Source organism: Atractosteus spatula, chromosome 28 (assembly GCF_055471065.1).
Source record: "Atractosteus spatula isolate fAtrSpa1 chromosome 28, fAtrSpa1.hap1, whole genome shotgun sequence".
Taxonomy (NCBI): Eukaryota; Metazoa; Chordata; class Actinopteri; order Semionotiformes; family Lepisosteidae; genus Atractosteus; species Atractosteus spatula.
Window position 1 is genome coordinate 3,981,245 of NC_142733.1, and position 21,250 is coordinate 4,002,494.

The following is a 21,250-nucleotide window of genomic DNA, read 5'->3' on the forward strand; positions in this document are numbered from 1 at the left end:
TGTGGGCATGCGGGAGCGTTTCGGGTTTCTCATGTCAATATGTCTTTGCTGAGACTGTGTGCTTTTTCTAAACCTCTCACTGGTCGCCTGCTATTGGAGAAGCCAAATCTGAGACAGCTGCTGTATGCTGACCAGTGTCATTCGTGTCTCAGCCTGCGGAATGACGGTACCAGGAAGGCTGTAGGTAAGGTTCTTGAAAGTTAGCTATAGTGCACTTCACCAGAGCATTGGGTGTTATTATAGTGCTGCACTGTTCGTTCTTACCTATGACCATTAAATACAGTAACTCTAGAACATACTACACAATTGGTCTTGTGATCCCGTACAATACAAATCAGTCATTTCGAAGCATGAAGTGTCGGAATGGCGGTATTTGGACTCTTTTGATCACTGTACCAGCATGCGACACGGCGTGTTTTATTATACATCGGTATTAGCGTCGTACAGATTCAAGAAGTGTCCGTTACTCATTATAATCGTTTATGAAAATAGGGCGGATATGTTTAATACCTTATTGTAGACGTGCATTGAAAAGACGATAAACAACCTTACATTCAAACATCGAAAGATGATGAGCTTTGTTACTAAATATCTGGATTGTTTCGGAGCTACACAGCTAATGGGCCGTAGAGAGTTTACGAGTCTCTCTTCCTTGTGTTCAGAGTGTTCATTCTTGAGTACTGTGTGAACGTACTGGGGTGTGAGTGAGGTTTGACTGTTTTTTTCACGTTTGTATCACTTTTCCCTCAACTGGACATTCCAAGGTGCTGTCCTTTGGATGTGTAAAACAAACTACTGATTACTAGGTCATTAATGATCCCAAGGGACTGTTTTATTAGAGTGGGTGTGTTAACGATGGTGTCCTGTCTGAATTCCACTATTGCCCTGAACAATCTGGTCTCTGAAGTTCACCCTCAGCTGATGCACTTTTCTCTTCTCCCTGTGATCTTCTTTATGGAGGGGCTGCTGGTGCAGAATGGCTACTGTGTGTCGCCCAGGTGGGGCTGCACTGCAGTTGGGGAATTAAGTGGGTCCTCTCCTACCTATACAGTGATTTTAGGATCCTTTGGGATTGAAAGTGCGATTTCTCTTTGCATCTTTCTCTCTGGCCAGAGACCCCCTGGGTTGTATTTCGGAGGAATTTCTCAGCTGTGATCCCCAAGAAAGAGGGCCCCAAGAAGAAACTGTGGGAACAAGCCCAGCTGCTGGATGGTAAGAGTACTGCACCCCTGAACGGTGATCCAAGTGTTTCTTAAAACATGGTACAGAGCCCTCCTGTATTCGGATGAGCACCCCCAAACACAGTGGAAATGTCTAGTTTCTCCTACGGCACTTCCAAGCCTTTGGTGTAAATATCAATTTTGTGCAAGAGTATCCACGTTAGGCCAGCAGCCATATCACCCTGCAGCTCCCAGCTGGCAGCCCCACTGGAGCCCAGCAGGTGTGAGCCTGGTCAGTACCTGGAGGGGAGACTCCTGGGAAAGCTAAGGCTGCTGCTGGAAGAGGTGTTAGTGGGACCAGTAGGGGCGCTCACCCTGCAGTCTGTGTGGGTCCTAATGCCCCAGTATAGTGATGGGGACACTATACTGTAAAAAGGCTCTGTTCTTCAGATGAGACATAAAACTGAGGTCCTGACTGTCTGAGGTAATTAAAAATCTCAGGGCGTTTCTCAAAAAAGAGGAGGGGTGTAACCCCAGCCTCCTGGCCAAATTTCCCCCTGGCCTTTACCAATCATGGCCTCCTAATAATCCCCATCTCTGAACTGGCTTCATCACTCTGTTAGTGATGTGATTTTAGTGATAGCTGGTGTGTGGGGGGCGTACTGATGCACTCTGGCTGCCGTCACATCATCCAGTCACGAAAATGAATAATTAACACACCAGGGTTTGGCAGGAGTCAGGCGCTCACTGCAGTCTTTTTCTCACTCCTCCGCCCAGTCCTGGACGCCCGGATCCAGCAGCTGCAGGCCGACGTTGTCCTGGCAGTCAAACGCTCGGAGGTGCCTTGCGTGAAGCCCCCCCAGGCCAAGCAAGGAACCCCAGGAGCTGGGGGGCTGAAGACCGTGACGCGGGATGAGGTTGGGGTTGTGAGGGAGGCCATCAGGACGGGGGACTCCGGACAGCCGACCCAGAAAGCTCACCCCAGCCGCTGGGCTGAGAAGCTAAAGAAGGAGCGATGGAATAAGTCCAAGAAACAGCTTCACCTCCAGCAGCAGGGTAAAGAGAAGCTGTCCGTCGTGAAAGCCAGCAAAAACATCAAGATCTTTCGGATGGCATCGAAGGCGGGTCCTGTAGTGACGGCAGCCAAGGGGAGCAAAGAGAGGGCCAATAAACAGGAAAGCCCCGCCTCTGGCCCCTCCCACCCCACCTCTGACCCCACCCACCCCAAGGCCACCTGGGACACGAAACGGAAGAAGACCGCTGTGACACAACCGGTCCCTGCGGCCAGCCGAGTGAAGGCCGCGGTCGCCGTCCCGGAGCAGTATTCGAAGGAGAGAGAGCTGGCCCAGGTGGAGGAGCTGGAGAACCAGACGAACCAGTGGGAGCCAGCCAGGACAGAGGGCCTCCTAGAGGATCGGGAGGGGAATCGCTACGGGGACGCCCAGCTCATCCTGCACGCCTACCTGGAGGCCTGCGTCTTCATCGGGGACGTGGAGCGGGCCCAGCGCTGCCTTCTCAACCACCACCGCCATCTTAGCCGGCGCAAGCTGCTCTCCGTCAATACCTACAACATCGTGATGCGCGTCTGGGCTAAAAAGGTGATTTGCGCTTCCGTTTTCCCCCATTTTAAGAGCTGGGGGAAGCCATGTGGCTAGGTAACGCTGTGGTTAACGTGCGCTGCAGGGCTTCAAAATTTCACCAGCTGCAAGAGTTGGATTTCTCACGTACAGCACATCACACGTTTGTGAGCATATGAGAAAAGTAGAAATAGTATTGTATCGTCATGGATTGTCACACAGCTTTGCTTAAGTGCCTTGGGGCAACCATGTTGTGAAAGGCGCTAAATAAACATAATTTTGAAGTCAAGTTGAAAACTGGAACAAAGACACTGTCTGAGATTCTGCATCATCACAACTAGGGCCATGAGAGTCTGGAATGACCAGGATGAAAAAGCTGGATGAGATCCTAGGATTGATTAGCTATTAATTACCACATGAGCTAGATGTGCTGCTATCTTTCTTAAGTTTTTATGCAGTAGATCAGGCAATGACACTTTTATTTCCATAACTCATGTTAGGATCTCTGTAAAAGTGTCCCACTGAGAACATGCCTTCTTTGGTCTCCCATGTGCTGCAGGGCTCTGTGAACCAGATCGGGCGGATGTTTGCGCTGCTGAAAGAGGCGAGCCTGAAACCCAACCTCAGCTCCTACTGCGCTGCCCTGGAGTGCATGGGCCGCAGCGCCGACTGTGCCCCCCGCGTGATCGCCAGGTGAGCTCTGCCCAGCCCTCGCACCCTGGGGGGGCGTTTCAGACGGGGTCCCGAGTGAGGTCTAAGATCCTTTGCGTTGCCAGGACCTTCTTGCGAAGGAAGAACCAGACAGGCCCCAGCTGTGTTTAGATAAGATAAGATCACTTTATTGGCCATATACAAATTAGGAATTGTCTTTTCACATACCCCAGCTTGCTCTCCATGAGACACGCAGACAGGGAGAGAAGCTGGGGGTCAGAGTGCAGGGTCAGTCATTTATACAGCGCCCCTGGAGCAGCTGGGTTAAGGGCCTTGCTCAGGGGCCCAACGGAGTAGGATTCCTCTGCCAGCTGCAGGATTTGAACCGGCAACCTTCCAGCCACAGGCGCAGATCCTGAGCCACAGTGCCACCACTCCGCCCCTTGACTGTTTGAAGTCATGTCCGCTTACAAGTCTAAGTTTGGTCTCCAGTTTAGTCTGGTGGGCACTAAAACGTTGATCCCAGGGCGTTTCTCGAAAAGAGTAGGGGTGTAACCCCAGCGTCCTGGCCAAAGTCCAATCATGGCCTCCTAATAATCCCCATCTAGAAATTGGCTTCATTACTCTGTTCTCCTTCCCACTGAGAGCTGATGTGTGATGAGCGTTCTGGCGCACTATGGCTGCCATCGCATCATCCAGGTGGGGCTGCACACTGGTGGTGGTGGAGGGGATCCCCATTACCTGTAAAGCGCTTTGAGTGGAGTGTCCAGAAAAGCGCTATATAAGTGTAAGCAATTATTATTATTATTATTATTATTATTATTATTATTATTATTATTAGGGGAGGTGAAAAGAAGAGCAGTATAATATGAGTGAGGAGTGAAGGACTTGTTGTACGATACAGCAGGGAAAGATGGGAAAGACAGCTTTTGATTCAGACAAATGTAGAGAGCTGACTCTGGCCTGGGGTCATTTCTTGTGACCCGGCATGAGGGAATTTTGAGCAGACACCTTCTGTATGGGACATCTCAGGAATAGCTGAAAGCTGGAGGTACCATCATCAGCAATAGACACTGGGCCATATGTGGGAGCGTTTTGGTAATGGTCACTCAAACGCTCATTCATGGTAATAAGAGCGGGTGATCAGAGCTCGGCTCGGACTATTAAACCCTCTGTAACTGTTGTAATTCAGGCCACTGCGGAACCTTGCGCATCTTTCTCAGTGCTCTCCGGAAATGGCCGTTTTTGTTCGTCACAAACTCACCTCAGACCTTCATTGACCTGCTCTGTGGCTGCTTGCGTCCCTACGAGCAGATTTCCGATTCAAGCGAGCAGCTGCAGTTGAGAACAGTGTGAAAATGGCACCGCAGCCAGAGTGAGCGAGTTGGCAGTCCTTGCCGTTCCTCCTGTGGTTAAGGAGAGCCTCCCCTGCTGATCCACTAGGTGGCGATGTTTGGTTTCCTGCACAGAGCCTTGCTGCTTCCTGTTCTGCAGTAGTGAGGTGCGGGACTCTGCGTGTCAAATCTTTCGGGGAGACCGAGCCAGAAGCTCTTATTGCTAAACCCCGTTTTGTTTTTCTTAATCAGCATTCCACCCATCTGTTGACTGACAGCTTCAAAGTGTGGCTTTGACTTTCAGTCCCCCTTTTGCTCGTGAGAGCAATACCACCTCCCAGTGCAGGTCAGGTCTTTCCTGGGGGTATCGCTGGATTTTTCCTACCCAGGTTATCGCTACACCATCCCAGCCCCCTGCCAGACACTCTTCTGCAAATAAACCCCGTTTCATTTCTGCTCTCCTACTGCTCGCTGTGAATCCTTTCTTGAATCAACTGTTTTTTTTTTCTACTGCACTTCATGCACACCTGGCAGAGTGTCTCAGCGAACGGCTTGGGGCATACCATCTGGAGATACCATCATCAGCAATAGACACAGCAGTGTCCCTGTGGTTGTGGTTCTGGATCGGTGACTGGAAGGTTGCGGGTTCGAATCCTGGGTGAGCCTCTGCTGCTGTACCCCCTGAGCAAGGCACTTCACCCGAATGGCTCCAGCTGTGTGAACAGGTGTAAATATCACTTTCACTTTGGAGAAAAGAGTACATGTATAAAATTATCAGGAACAAGTACTAGGTTTATTCCAGGCTGGAAAGAGAAGAAAAAAACATAGCGTTTCGGCTGTGGAGCCTTCTTGGGCTGTAAGAAAGATAGGGCAGTCAGCAACGATAATATAGCGTGTGAAAACACAAGCCAGGAGAGAGGAGGAGGCGGGAGCAGGGGACAGGCAGAGTGGCCAAGCGAGTGGTGCGAGGTCGAGAGAGGTGAGGAGAGGTGGGTCTCAAGTCTGTCGTTGAGAGAAGGGGGAAGGTGTGAACCAAGTTTGTGGCTCAGGATCTGCGCCTGTGGCTGGAAGGTTGCCGGTTCGTATCCCGCAGCCGGCAGAGGAATCCTACTCCGTTGGGCCCCTGAGCAAGGCCCTTAACCCCAGCTGCTCCAGGGGCGCCGTATAAATGGCTGACCCTGCGCTCTGACCCCCAGCTTCTCTCCCTGTCTGTGTGTCTCATGGAGAGCAAGCTGGGGTATACAAAAAGACAAATTCCTAATGCAAGAAATTGTATATGGCCAGTAAAGTGAACTTACTTATCTTATTTTAGTTTCTGTTGTCTTTCTGCTATGGGGGTTAAGAAACCCTACTTTGAGAATGCAAGACGGAGAGATCAGTGTGATCGTGGCCGTCAGAGGTGAAATGAGAAACTAGGGGCCTGGAGAAATGTATAAAATTATGCTTGCTGTTCAAGTAAGGTTTTTCACATAGACGTCTGACCTTAGAACGACCGTTTTCAGCTCGGCTTTCTGACCATGAGCTCGAGAAGCTGCCTGGGGTTGAAGCAAGGGGGGGGTTCAGTGGGCTGCAGCAGATTAACTCTGTGTCTGCAAAGCTTTAAAGGGAAGATACAGTGGACAGCTGGAAAATGCCAGCAGCTGATAACGGGACAGTCTCAGTGAGATACAAGCCCAGGGCTCAGTTATTTACGCAGCGCAAGTCTTCCTCCTGCAGTTCCTGTGTCTCTAATGGCCTTTTTGCTGACTGCCGGAATTTCTGCAATATTTCTATTAGAAAGAGTAATTTAAGCAGGCGTTGCGGTTGCTTTTGGCCTGTTCGCTCCCTGCTCCTGTCCTGTAATTCAAGTCCTGGGGCAGTGCTGGGGTTTGAATGAAGCTGCATCACCAGATAGCAGGCTGCCACTCCACAGACTCATGAGTAAGTTCGCTATTGAGTGACAAGGTTCAGACTGCAATAGCAGAGGGGAGTCTTTATTTTTTGTTGTTGTTGTTCCTCCAAGCGGCTGTGTTTGTTAATTTTTGCCACAGCGGGACTGGTGCACCACTGGAAGTTGTGGTTGGGGGGGGGATTAGCCTCACAAAAACTGTATTTTACTGCGTGGCGCGGCACAGTTGCTGCAGTCTGGAAAAACGGTTCTAAAAAATGAAAAGCACCGAATCTCCCGACAAGGTCTGATAGAAAATGTGAACTTCTCGGCATGATAATATCTATCCCCCATTTTCTGACTGTACAGTACAGGGCTGCGGGGGATATAAATTAGGATAAAAATGTCTTTGGTTTTTGGGAGGAAACCAGAGCACCCGCAGGAAACCCCCGCGAACAAGGGGAGAACATGCAAGCTCCACACAGACTGCGCCCCAGGAATCGAACCCAGGGCCCCAGCGAGGCAGGAATGCTCACCACTGCGGCACCGTGCAGTGGTGCCCCAGCTGAAACTAGCGCCTGTCTTTTCCCATTAAACCTATTTCATGTTGATTTGTTCCAACAGTTGGGACGAATTAGTTTTCCCCCGCTGTGACAGTCTGCCGCCTCTTGATCGGGTAACGGCAGCGACACAACCAGACTGCACATGCGCCGTACCCATGGAAAGGTGCTCAAACTTGGAACAGCGTGGTTTTTTTTCCCAGTTTCTCCTTGGTGCTCTCGGTGTGCCCATTCTGTACTCCTCCCCGTAGTGAAGGGCCAGCCGTTTTCCCAAGCCCAGAGCCCCTGAAGTGGGCCAGGGGTACAGGGGGAGGAAAGGAGACGCTTCCCACAGGTGTTTTCAGCTCTCAGGCGGGACAGAAAGCTGGCGTTGGCCTTCCACTCTTCCTGTGGACTTTCCCAGAGCCCCCGTCGCTACGCCAACCACGCCGCAGAAGGCGGGAGGTTCCTTTTGTGCCACAACTTTGCCAAGGAAGGGCTGTTGTCAATGTGCCCCCCCTCCTCTTCCTCCTGCTCGCCGCCTTTTCTCTCTCTCGCTCTGCACAGATGATCTCCTTTCACATCTGGCAGCCGGATCGTGATTTTGACTCATCCCGCTGGCGACCCAAAAAAAAAAGTCCCCAATCCCCCAGCTGTATCAAGGTGGCTCTGGCACAGTGACTCACATGCTCATGTCGTGGTGAGCAAGTCTCGTTCGCCCTCTGCTGCGAAATTGTTTTTTAAAATGTGAAAATAACCTTGGAACGGAGCTGATGTCTGCTGCCTTCTGAACCTGATAGCCAGATGTCTTGGTTGGCGCGGTGGGTGTCTGGAAGGAGCTGCCCAGCCGTGTTGTTGAAGCCCAGACCCTGGCTTCCTTCAAGAAGCAGCTGGGTGAGCTTCTGGAGTCAATGAGCTGCTGCAAAATCAGACAGGCTAAATGGGCCAGGTGGCCTCCTCTTATTTCTAACGGTTCTTAGAAACTGAAAGGGGGCTCAGACAGCATGTGAATCCTAAATCCCTGTGTAGGCCAGTCTCTTCTCTCCATATCTGTTCCAAGGTGCTAGAGGAGTGATGCTTTTCTGTTGCCATGTGACCTGCCAGGACCATTTTGCTGCCCTTTTTCCCCCCTGCTGCCCCCAACTTCACAACAAGGTAGTTCTAAGTAGCCAGTAAACCTTAACCTCATCAGTAACCTGGAGCACGTCATGAAAAGCATTGGGAATGTATGAGAGAACATGCAAACTCCACCTGGACAATGACTCGGCATCCATTCCTTGCTCTATAACTCAGTCAGACTTGCCTCCACATACCCACCACCCCTTAAAGAAGTAAAGAACCCCTTTAAGAGTAAAGAGGTGCCTCCAGTTTGGGATCCTGGGATTTGCAGGGCGTGAGTTGCTGTGAATTGAAGGTTGGCGTTGACTTGTCATTCCTGTTTTAACACTCATGAGCTCCTCCATCTGTTCTCGTGGTGCTGGGGTTCCCAGTCCCGGTCCTGGCGCCCCACACACCAGCTGGTCTTTGTTATAGCCGAGCCCTCTGTTCCACAATCAAACCCCGCGTTGACTTCATAAGAAGAAGTTTAACTCGAGCTGCTGTTCCCAGCTCTTAAACATGCTGGAGCTTTAACCTTTTGTAAGTGAAATAAAATCCCAAACCTGTGGGTTGAAACACAAATGCGAATATTCCACTGAAGCAAGGTCTTAGATCAAGTAGGGCTCAAATTTTCTGATGCAGGTGGGCTGGAATGTAAACCAGCAAGTGGGGGTCACCAGGACTAGGATTGGGAACCCCTGTCCAAACAGGTTATTGCATTTGTCTCTTGTGATGCGCTGTGGTCCGCTGTCTGGGTGTTGTGTTATATTGGCACTGCTGATTGGTGTCCTGCACAGCCCCACTGAAAGGTGACTTCAGTGCAAAATGCCAACCCGCCTTCCCCAAACGAATTGCTGTTTAGTTTTTTGCTTTGGTCAGCTTTAAGAAAAAAAAAGAGTGCTCATTGCCCATCCAGCTGGCTGGACAGTTGGGCATTGGTGCTTAGTAGGGCTTTTAAGAGATAAAGCATTTAATCATGTGAAGTAGCCATAAGAGCTTATAATTTAATCAAACTGTAAATAAGCAAACTCCACATGTGTAAAAGTAGAAGTTTGAGATTGTTGCATTGCCTAGGAGAGATGAATTAATTTGATGAGACTTTTTTTTTGTTGGGCACTGTTTAAATGGAGAGAATAACCCATCTGGAGTGGATTGTGAAGGCATTTCTGTTTCATATGGGACTTAACTTTAGCAATTTTGGAATTATTGGAATTATTTATTTGGCTTAATTTTACAGTTATACTGAGGAAATGCCCTGCTCAAGGGCACGATGCCACTTCCCCACTTGGGATTTGAACTCAGAAACTCCAGAGAATACTGTGGTTATGAACTGATGGCTGCTCTAATTTTGATTCTGCGCCAGCTGAAGAGCACTCATACAGTTTTCTCCACTCCTGGGCTCAGGGCTGAATTTTGGTGTTCGTAGGCCCTATGCACTTTCACTCCGAAGTGTGCAAGAAGAGGGGTCAACGTCAGTTGAAACTGTTCTCATGCTAAACCAGGTGATTGACGGGGCGAGTCGAGAGACCATCACTTCCACACTTCTGGTTTCTAGAACAGCCGCTAGAGAGCGCGTGATTGTTGATGTGGAGAACCGAGAGCTGATCGCAAGCGTGTTGTTTCAGCTCGTTTTTTGTTAGTCACTAGTGTTTCACTCCTTCGTAGGCCCTAGGCACTGTGCCTGCAGTGCCGAATGGGAAATCCGGCACTGCCTGGGCTAAGCGTTGGAAGCACATGACTGTGTGAAGATTTCCTCCTGGGTGACGTGAGGCGCAGTGGTTAGCATTCGTGTCTCGCTACCTTGGGGCACTGGGCTCAATAAAGGACCTGGGATCCTGTCTGTGTGGAGTTTGCATGTTCTCCCCGTGTTCGTGTGGGTTTCCTCCCACAGTGTAAAGACATGCTGGTAGGTTAATTGACAACTGGGAAAATTGACCCTGGTGTGAATGTGTTTCTGTTCTGCAATGGGCTGGCATCCCGCCTGGAATGTATCCTGCCTTGCGCTATTGCTTGCTGGGATAGCAGCTCCCCCGTGACACTGAATTGGACTGAGCTGTTAGAAAATGGACGGAGGAAGGCTTATGTGTCAAATTTGTGATTCTCTTAGCTGGCTTTGTCATGGCTGTCTGAAGGCTGACGTGTTCAGTAAGAAAAAGCGCAATTCCTGATGCTCCTCTCTAGAGTCTTAAGTAGTTCAGCAGTTTTCTATCTCCATCCAGGCGTCTGCTGTCACTTTCACAGAAGCATCTTTTAGATCAGTGATTCTCAGCCCTGGTCCTGCAGGACCCCTGTGTCTGCTGAACTCTAAATCACTGGCGATACTTGACACCTTTAATCATTTCTGCCTGCTTATTCTGACCTTCGGCAGAGGTCTAATTGGTTGCATTTCAGGCAGCACAGCTGAATGATTGCAGTTCTGAACCTCTGGAATCAGTACAGGGTTGATACCCGTTGCAAATTCCTGGCAACTTTGGAACTGAGCCGGAAGCAAATTCCAAACGTGCCCCAAAACTGTTAAACTGAAATCAATTAGCCTTCTGCTAGAGCAGAAAAAAAGAGAAACAAGGCTCTCTCTCAAGACCAGGCTTGGCGAATCTGTGTATTTAGTGTGTGTATTAATATTTGTCAGATCAGAAAAGCAAAACAAACTTGAGAGGGTTGGGAACAGGATATTCCAGAGCTCCAGACTTGTAACATACATGACAGTGCCTCTGCCTCTCAGTGAGACAGGACAGGAGTGTGGACACCCATCTATCCTTCTCTGTAAGATAAGATCACTTTATTAGTCATATGCAAGAAATTGTTTAAGGAATGTGTCTTTTTACAGACCCCAACTTGATCTCCATCAGACACACAGGCACACAGACAGGGAAAGAAGCTGGGGGTCAGAGTGCAGGGTCAGCCATTTATACAGCACCCCTGGAGCTGTTGGGGTTAAAGGCCTTGCTCAGGGGCCCAACAGAGTAGGATTCCTCTGCCGGCCGCGGGATTTGAACCGGCAACCTCCCAGCCACAGGCGCAGATCCTGAGCCACAGTGCCACTGCTCGGCCCGTGACCCCAGTCCAGTACTGGAAGAGGAGTTTTCTAGGATCCAGGATCAGTGAAGTGCGCAAGTAGTTTTATGGATGAGCTCCGCACTCCTGTCCCAAAGGGGAGGAGCTGACCCTGCACTGCCAAACTCCCACAGTACCAGCATCGCTCATCCATACGAATATTCCGGTGTCGGAAGCATTTGTCTGCTTCACAGTCGCTGCTCGGGGACTTAGTGTTCCTTGCCTTTTACGTCCTTCTGGATAACCGTGTGTCAGATTGATAACTTGGGAGTTTTTCCTAGCCCAGTTCCGGAACACGCTTTTGAGGAATGATCTCCATCCGGCGAAACTGGGTTAAGGTAAAGATGAGGAACTGCGGCAGGCCACGTGCCGCGTCTGTGATCGTGTCTTCAGTTTCTGAATGCCTAAAACCAGTGTGAATACGCAAGAGAAGATGCAAACTCCTCCCTGTCCTGCGGCCAGAAAAGAGCTCATTCGGAGTGAACTTGAACTTTATTGCCATATTTAACTGGTACATGTACTGGTACAATGGAATTCTTACTTACAGAAAGTCTCTCAATTGTTAAAACACAAAGTGCAGACAGTGCATCATGACAACGTACAAACAAACAGTAGACAATGTACAAGTCAACAAGTAAACAGTTTGAATGGAAACAATGCAGACATGTAAACAGTGACTGGAGATGTGCAATAAATAAGAAATCATAATGAGGTAGATGATGTAGGTGTGGTCCGAGGGGCATGGCTAAATGTGTTTCCCAATTGCTCTGCTTGTGGGTAGAAGCTATTGAAGAATCTGGAGGTGAGTGTCCGTATGCTCTGGTATCTCTTGCCTGAGGGCAGTGGGGTGAAGAGCTCATGCCCGGGGTGGTGACTGTCCTCTGTGATGGCCAGAATTCGACCACGGCAGCGGTCCTCATAGAGCTGTTTAATCTCGGTGAGACCACGGCCGATGATCTTCTGGGCCATATTGACCATTCTCTGCAGTGCCTTTCTCTCTCTTGAGAAGAGGTGTTGCCGTACCACACGGTGATCCCGTTGGTGAGGACGCTCTCGATGGTACAGCTTTAGAAGTTCACCAACACAGGTGCTGGCATCCCCCATCGCTTGAAGCACCTCAGGAAATAGAGGCGCTGCTGAGCCTTCTTCAAGATAGAGTCCCTGTGCACAGTCCGGGTTAGATCATTAGAAATGTGAATTCCCAAAAACCTACAGCTGGTGACTGTTTCCACTTCCGTTCCATCAATACCGAGCGGGCTGGGAGTGTGTGGCCTGTGTCTCCGAAAGTCCACTATTAGCTCTTTTGTTTTATTTACGTTCAAGTTCAGGTTTTTGCTATGACACCACCTAAGCAGCTGTACGACTTCATCCCTGTAAGTGGCTTCATTTCCACCCCTGAGCATGCTTTGATCAGTTGAGAAACAGTCCCACTATCCACTGCCGAAATGCCATTGATTAATAGCAGGCAGGCTTCAGGGGATTGCAGAGGTGGCTGTGGAGAGGAGGGCAGCCTGACCAGTCTCTCTTGTTGTTCATTGCATACAAGGTCGTTCTGTGGATAGTCTGTATATATTGATTGAGCTTATATTTAGCAGACGTGTGCAACCTGAACCAAAACATTTCGATGGATTGTGTGCTATTTTTGGTAGGGATATCATCAATCCATTTACCTTGTCCCGGTTTTTTTCATTTCATATCGCGAAGTTCAGTGCGTGTCCAAGACACAGTAGTGGCGTTCTGTCAAGTCAGCGGAGGGCGGGGTTCCCCACATCTTTACTGGGGCTGCAGGGAGCAGGTTTGTCTTTCCTGGAGGAAGTGACACTGGCGACCCGCGCCAGCGTTTCTGTGGCGAAAAGGGGGCGTCGCGGGGTCTGGCCTGCGTTTTTGAAACAAAGCGAGCGTGATGTTTCCAATCCACACCCCGGTGAGATATAGTCTAAAAAAAAACCACACCGAATGAGAAATGCACAAAAGACGGCAGACATCAGTGTAGCCCTTTGATCCTGTACGCGTGGGTCTGATGTCCGGTTGTTGTTCAGAAGCCAATGCATGTAGTGAATGTGTTATTCATGATGACCTTTAGATTAATTGCCGAGGCCCTTTTTATCATTCGGCTGTGGCAGCACAGCTCCCTGCAGTGTTGTGCTGACCGACTGACGGATAATAACCCACACAGATCGCAGGGTGAGCGCCCCCTGTTGGCCCCACTAACACCTCTACCAGCAGCAGCCTTAGCTTTCTCAGGAGTCTCCCGTCCAGGTACTGACCAGGCTCACACCTGCTGGGCTGCCAGTGGTGAGCTGCAGGGTGACAGAGCTGCATGCAATAAAGACTAAAGAGTGTTTTCTCCAGGCTTCTGTGGACGAAGAGTAGAAGGGTGCATCGGCTTTAGGGTGAGACCTCCTAGAGTATGATTTTACAAGATCACCTGCAGCCCAGGAAGGGGCGGTAGGTGGCAGACTCTGTGTAGGCAAAGAGTAGCAAAGCTTTATGATGGGTTGCATCACGGGAGGTCTGATGCCCTGAGGATTACCGAACTCTTCTTCGCTGGCCGATGCAGGTCCCACCACGGTCTTGGGTTCCTCTGCGTGTTTTGAGCCGGGTGACTGCAAGAGGAGGGGCGGCCATGGGGTTCTCGTTGGGCCCCCTGTGCCGGAGTCCAGTTTCAGAGATGGGGGATCAGGTGGTGCAGCGTGAGGTCCCTCGCTCTCCCTGGGGGCACCCCGTGTGCCCTCGCGGTCCCTTTCTCTGTCCGTTGCATGGCGAGAGGGCATCGCCGTGTTGGCATAAGCCACTTGAAGGCACCAAGCGCCACGTGGGCAGCGTGCTTCCTTGCTCCCATGCAGCCAACAAGACGCTGCAAAGGAGGAAGCCATCTGCTAGAGAGCACGATTTTTTCACATCGTTGAGAGAGGCTGACCGGCATCGCGACCCCCCTGGTAGTTCTGAAGGATATCTCCATGACAAGGAAGAAACTGCACCCTGGGCTTGCCGCGTGTGCAAATTAGATTAATCTGGCTGCTGAGCGTGATTGCATCTGAAGGACTAAGCCATTAAGGCAGGATTTCCTGTGGAAGGTAATTACGGGACGGTTCTTTAATCACTGTCGTGGGAAGGTGGGGAGGAGAGAACTTTTGTTTTTCCAGGTTTTAATGAGAAGGTTCCCCCCCTCCACCTGATCTGTAGCCCTCCTGTATTTGGATTCTAGGCCACTAGAGGGCGGTAATAACATGCCAGAGTGCCCTGCTCTCCTGCAGCCACCTGTGTGCGTTGTCTGCTGTCGCTGTTCTGGGTTGCGCAGTGCCACACTCCTGAAGGAACCGTTACCTCATTCCCTGCCTGCTCTCGAGGACCAGCGGAACGTTTGCATGAGGCCGGATATATCTGACGGGGAGAGAAGATGAACGGGTCTCGTCAGACTCTCCTTTGTACTCAATTATGAGCTTGAGCTGCCGTGGCACAGCCACCAGGACGGGAGACCAGGTGCTGCCCGTGTGCTGAGAACCGGAGGTTGCGCGCTGTGGCTGCCAGCGTGGTGCTGTGTGCGACGCGCATGCAGGCTGTGCTGCGGCAGGCAGAGGGCCTGGCCCCTCCGTCCTCCAAGCGTGTGCGAGCGTGTGAGTGTTCGCAGCTCGCTTACAGGAGGAAGTGCCAATTACCGCAGCTCTGATAAGGCCCCTGGGCTCTCGCAGCCCATTAAACCTTGCACTCATCTCAGATGTTTAGCCTTGCTGCTGCGCACAGCCTGCAGTCTTCAGATCCCTCTCTGATACCTAGCCTGCCTTCATTAGTGTGGCAGCCCACTCTCAGCCCCACCACCAGGCTGGCTGTGGCTGTGCTGCATTACGTTAGCCACAAGTGTTGGCCTCACAGGATCTCTGCTGCCTAGGACTGAGGGCTAATGGGCTGAAAAATATGGTAGAAATACAGGAGCAGGACTTACTGGGGAGCCATGAAAAGACATTGTTGCCGTTTTATTTTGCACTGTGGGGAGACAAGGCGTTGCCTGTGGTATGAGTGATCCTGCAGGGGGTGGAGTTTTGGGGTCAAATGCGGGTTGGGGGGGGACTCTGGAGCAGAGGGCGTCTCGTCTCCCAGAGTGAGCGGAGCTGTCTGGAGCTCTAGTCTGACTGCTTGTGTCACCTGTACCTAAGCCAGGTTAATTGCAGCACACGTGAATCCTGCGTGTGCTCGGGAGGAGGGGCTGGGACCCGTGTTCTCTCTCTGTCTCCATGGGCTGCAGGTGAGCGGTATGTGAACTGCCTGGTCTGTGGCTCATGTTCCTGCCCCCCTGTCTCTCTCTCTCCCCCCCCCCTCCCTCCCTCTGGCTCACTCCAGGTGTTTGCTGCAGCTGGAGGAGGACGGTTTCTCGCTGGAGGCCTTGTTCAGGAAGTGCGTTTTCCGGGAGGACGAGCACGAGATGGTGCTGAAGGCCGTGCAGGTGGTGCAGCCTGACTTCCAGCCCCACGTGCCCACGGACACGAAAATCTGTTCTTCTCCCCTGGTTCAAGACTTTTACACCAAGGTACCCAAACATCTCGGCCCCTGTAGCACCCTTAAGAGCCAGCCCCTTAGTTCTGAGCGAGGAGGAGGAAATCCTCAGAAAACCCAAAATGTCTGATCAGCTTCAGTTTCAGTCTTGACTTAAGGCGTCATGCATAGATTCAGTGCCTGTTAATGATAATAATAATAATAATTGCTTACACTTATATAGCGCTTTTTCTGGCCACCACCAGTGTGCAGCCCCACCTGGATGATACGACGGCAGCCATAGTGCGCCAGAACGCTCCCCACACACCAGCTCTCAGTGGGGAGGAGAGCAGAGTGATGAAGCCAGTTCAGAGATGATTCAGTTAAGATTCAGTGAGGTCTGTACAGCCCCGCCCTCCTCCCCAAGAGAAACAAAAAAGGGAAGTGTGGAACTAAAACGCATTGAGATCCGAGAACAGGGGGCCGTTCTTTACACAAGGGGTTGTGGGAGTCTGGAGCAAAACTGTGCGCTTGAAGCTGATACCCTGGTTTCTTACAAGAAGCGCCTGGATGACATCTTCTGATCAATTAGCTTCTAGCTGCCTCACAGGGATGTTCTCATGTTTTAAAAAGTGGACTTGAGTGTCGCTATTTATATAGGAGACTGCTTTCTCATTCTGTGGAGGTGTGGATGCTGTAATTGGACGTGCTGCATGCCATTTTCACACTGATTCATCAACGTGCCTCTTCTGGGATATTTTTAGCTTTCTGGTTGGCACGCGTTGTTTTTTTTTGGTGGGGGGAGGTGGGAGGAAGGTGTAGAAATGACAAACCGGGGAAAAATGGGATCATCTGCCTTCTCTGCCAGCTGGCGCGAGGCTCAGCTGACCCGCACACAGCACGAGCAGGCGCGAGAGAGATCGGGGACCTGTGAGCTCTCTTCACCTGGGGGCGTGCCACAGCAGTCTTTTCACAAGCAAACGTGAAAAGTTCCCCATACGTGTGGCAGTAGAAGCAACAGGAGCACTAACAATCAATTAAAAGTGATAGGACAATTCAAAAGTGGTTCAACTACTGTATGTATCTACGCTGTCTCTTTATATGGAGTCGATTGAAGGGGGAACTGCAGTCCCAATTTCTCAGACCAGTTATTAAATCTCGTTAACAAACTAAATTCTTCAACGTGATTGAAAAATTGGACAAATTACAAATTAAATGCATTAAATGTAAGGAATAATAATAATAATTATTATTATTATTATTATTATTAATAAAAATTGCAAATCCTTTTTGTGCAAAAAGATTGAATCCTGACCAGTCAACACAGTGGCTGGTTAACAGGTATCCACTGCCATGCTCGTGTGTATGTGTGCTCAAGTACTCTTGCACGACAGGTGTGTGTGTGTGTAGGGGGGAGGGGGAGCTTTTTTCTGGCTGTCAGCCAACCACCTAGTATTTTTAACACTTAGCACCTTGCAGTTAAGCCAGCCAGGTGTGAAAGTAAATAAACTAGATGTCTTTTGCATTAATTACAGTAACCTCTGGGTTTGCTTGTTTTCCCACAAGCTCTTGTCTCGGCATCTGGCTGTCATCACGGTGGCTCAAGTCGCTGGGGGCAAGTGCGTCAGGGGCTGGGGTGTGTGTTTGCACACAGGTGTAATTAAACGTGTGAGAGGGACACGCCACACGCGGCAGGGGAAGGGATGTGGGGTCTGTACACATGAACGAAGTTCAAAGGAGCTGTTGCTCCTTTTCTTTTCAAAAGAAATAGCTGTCCTAGCCAGCTGCTACTGTATATCACCCTGGTCAGTACCTGGATGGGAGACTCCTGGGAAAAACTTAGGTTGCAGCTGGAAGAGGTGTTAGTGGGGCCAGTAGGGGGCGCTCACCCTGCGGTCTCTGTGGGTCCTAATGCCCCAGTCGCATCCTTCAGATGAGATCTAAAACCAGTTTTAGATCCAGTGTCACGACTCTCTGTGGTCATTAAAAAGTCTCAGGGCATATCTCAAAAAGAGTTGGGGTGTAACCCTTGCTTTTTCGCTTACTCCTTTTCTCCAGGGATTGGTACCGGTTCGAAATGGTTCTAGTTATAATGTCTACTGGTACAAAATATCACCAGCCAGCCCCCTCGTTGACGGGGTGTCTTCTTATATAAATGTTCATATACGGCAACCCTAGATTTCATAGGTACTGGTACACGGAGCGTTTCTCCCAAGGTGTTTCTCGAAAAGAGTAGGGGTGTTACCCCGGTGTCCTGGCCAAATTTCCCCCTGGCCTTTACCAATCATGGCCTCCTAATAATCCCCATCTCTGAACTGGCTTCATCACTCTGCTCTCCTCCCCACTGAGAGCTGGTGTGTGGGGAGAGCACTGGTGCATCATCCAGGTGGGGCTGCACACTGGGGGTGGTGGAGAGGATCCCCATTACCTGTATAGTGCTTTGAGTGGGGTGTGCAGAAAAGTGCTATATAAGTGTAAGGATTTTTTTTTCTTACATCAAAATGCAAAGACTTCATACACTGATAGAAAAGGAGATTTGAACATATTGTTAAGACACAAATACTAATACAACTCAACAGCTTGGCAGTTCAGGGCTCTTGGAGGACCTGTGGATGGCTCGGGTTCTGCTTGTGTAAATGTGAGAGGGGGTGGAAGGGGCTGCCTGTGGAGTCTCCACGCTGTGCAGTTTGCTGGGCTCTGCTGGTCGACCCATTGAACGTGTGAATAAATTCTGCCGCACTAGAAGACCTGGTCCTGTGCTGTGGTAGAGTTCTGCACTGCCAGGCTTTGAGAGGGGGTCTGACATCACTTCTGTGGCTGAGTGGACAGTGCCTGAACCAAGTCCAGCAGTTTTTCCAGCAGTGCTCAGTGCAGACCTCCAGCTTAAGCAGAGCCAGGGCCCAGCAGCTGTTCCAGGTCAAGAAAAGAAACCACTTCTTCCTAACTTCCAAACTTCGGGGGTAACCAAGTTCTTCCCTTACCGTATTGCAGAGGGAGCTGGCTCAGTACCCCAAACTGGACTTCACCCTGGCCGAGCTGAGGGAGAGATTCAGGCGGCAGCTGAGCACAGAGCAGGCCGACACCCTGACCATGGACTCCGTGGAGGCCAGCAAGCCGATCACCGAGCACATGGCCAAAATGGTACCAGTCTGCGACTTCACACTGCTGAGCCACGCTGGATAAATCTCGCATATGAAGAATGTGTTTGTTAGTCTTGTTTGATGTTGCAAAGATTTTTATTTAAAAAGTCACTCCATTATTATGGTATTCTGGGAATCTACCACCTGTTTCGAATGTTCAGCAATTATACCTTAATAATGACACGTGTACATTCTGTTTAAACTGGAGATCCAGTTCATTTGAAACAATCATCATGGATTTTGTTTTGTATATATGAGTTTGCATACTCGCATATATATATGGTAAGTGTTTATCTGCTCCCTCTATAGTCCTGAATCTTGCAGATGGTGACCAACTAAATCCACTCAGGGGAGGAAAATCTGTTGCTCCTCTAATTTCTGCTTTGGCCCCGGTTTTTCTAAAGCATAGTAAAACCCCAAACTGAATTCTCAGGAATTTGTAGGAAGCAGGATTTCCAGTGGCATACCCAGGGAACACGGGGAGACACCGCATTGACATTTAGATAACGTGCTCTGCGTCTCCCGACTGCGTTTTGAAAGTTAAGTACTGCAATGTTCCCAAAGAGCCTGAAGCCGGTCTTTTAAAAAAAAAAAAATCAAGCCTGCGGATTCTGAACAGGTCCTCTGTCACGTTCAGTGACGGCGCTCCGTTTTTCTGTAGTATCCAAGCAAGCTGTTCTCCTGGCCTAGAAAGCAGGCCGGCCGGAGACAGCCGCGGCCCACTTTTAAAACAAGAGAGGAGGTCTCTTCTTTCTCTCCCCTCTCCCCCCCCATCTCTGTGCTTTGCCGAGTGTGAGTTGCCTACCACCCTTGTTGGCCTGGTCTACGCAAAACCCCTGCCAATCCAGTTGCAAACGAACTCTTTAAAAAAATGGGTAATGATAATAAATAGCTTTTATTTATGAAGCACCAAGGATGCTGCACATTATGAATAAAGAAAAGTACAGTAAGAGTAAAGGAGGAAAAACCCAAGAGCACACAGTTTTTTACAAATTGACTGTAGTCAATCAGACACAGACCTTGGTAAAAAGGTATGTTTTAAGTTTAGATTTGAAGAGAGTTACAGACGTTCTCTCTCAAGTCTTAGGATGGTCATTCCACAACACTGGGGCAGCGACAGAAATGGCACGGTCATCAACAGTCCGTGATTTAGTCCTGGGGACAGTGAGCAGAGGACCGGCCTTCACTGAACAGAGCATACATTCAGAGATGTATGATAGAGCCAGATTTAGAGCCTTGAAAGTCAGCAGCAAGATCTTGTATTGAAAACGTGACTTCCTAGGCAACCAGTGTAGAGACTTAAGTGTAGGAGTGATAGGCTGCCAGCGTCTGGCGTGAGTAAGTAGTCTAGCTGCAGGGTTTTGAACATATCGCAACAAAGAATGCATAAGAAGAAGGGAAAGGAGAATGCATAAATTTGCACGCAGATATTTTCTGCAAGTGGCTTAAACAAGCACTGGGGGGTGAAGGAACCAAGTGATTTGAGCCTGAAGTGTCCGTTCGTCTAGCCAAGCTTTATTGTATGCATACAAGGAGCAACGCATTTCAGGCTTACTGTTGTATTGCTCAGAGGGGTTTACACAGCTTATATACACTTTTCTCTACACCTTCCTCCCTCCTGTCTTTGAGGTAGCTTTCTCAAGAGACTTCAGGACTCAGAAAGCACTTAAAACATTCCTTTCTTATCAGGAGTTTAATATAAACATTCCCCATCAGAGAGTTGAGTACAGAAGATGGGGGTTCAGTACAGGGATTGAGAAGCATCTGTGCTCAAGCAAGCGTGAAGGTCCGAGTTTAGCATGTGAATTCAGCAGTTCACAGCTCCTACCACTATATGGGTACAGAGTTACATACAGATTCTGCTAGCAGACTCCATCAGGGGGGTGTAAAGGGCAATAGAGCCTGCAACCGAAAGTCATCCAGGGATGGTTTTATACAGTCGGAGCTGATCCGTTGGCCAGGGGCTCAGGGCTGTCTCTCCCTGGCTGTTTCAGAGGGAGCTGCTGGGGCTTCTGCGCACTCACTGGCACAAGGCCTTGCTCCAGGCCCTGCGGGAGAGCAAGCTGCTGCTGGCCAACAGCGGGCAGAAGAGCTGGAAGATGAACCTGTACCCTTACCTGTGCCTGCTGGACGACCGCGAGTACGTGGACATCATGCTGCAGGTGAGAGACGGGCAGATGGGGGGGGGGGTGGGGGGTGGATGTCATTTATCCTGTAGCCGTGCTCTTTGGCTTTTCAGCTCTTTGTGGGGTGCCTGCCAGGTGAATTCCACCTCCCTTCCCGGTGCTGGTTTTTGGATCCTCAGGAACGCGTTGCTCGTTACCCGGCGTTTGTCGCTAACGGAACGGCTTCCTCCCTCC

The 21,250-nt window shown here is 50.0% G+C and overlaps 1 protein-coding gene across 2 annotated transcripts in view; it reads left to right on the top strand.

Annotated features, from left to right (window-relative positions):
• The window catches only part of polrmt (polymerase (RNA) mitochondrial (DNA directed)), a 48,322-nt gene continuing 27,072 nt past the window's right edge, over positions 1-21,250 (top strand). For both annotated transcript variants that reach the window (XM_088907898.1, XM_088907899.1), the window contains exons 1-7: positions 1-184; positions 1,114-1,212; positions 1,938-2,758; positions 3,297-3,430; positions 15,619-15,805; positions 18,742-18,891; positions 20,885-21,052. In XM_088907898.1, the coding sequence (XP_088764024.1) occupies positions 40-184; positions 1,114-1,212; positions 1,938-2,758; positions 3,297-3,430; positions 15,619-15,805; positions 18,742-18,891; positions 20,885-21,052 (1,704 nt within the window). In that variant the 5' untranslated portion in view covers positions 1-39. The remainder of the gene's footprint in view (positions 185-1,113; positions 1,213-1,937; positions 2,759-3,296; positions 3,431-15,618; positions 15,806-18,741; positions 18,892-20,884; positions 21,053-21,250) is intronic.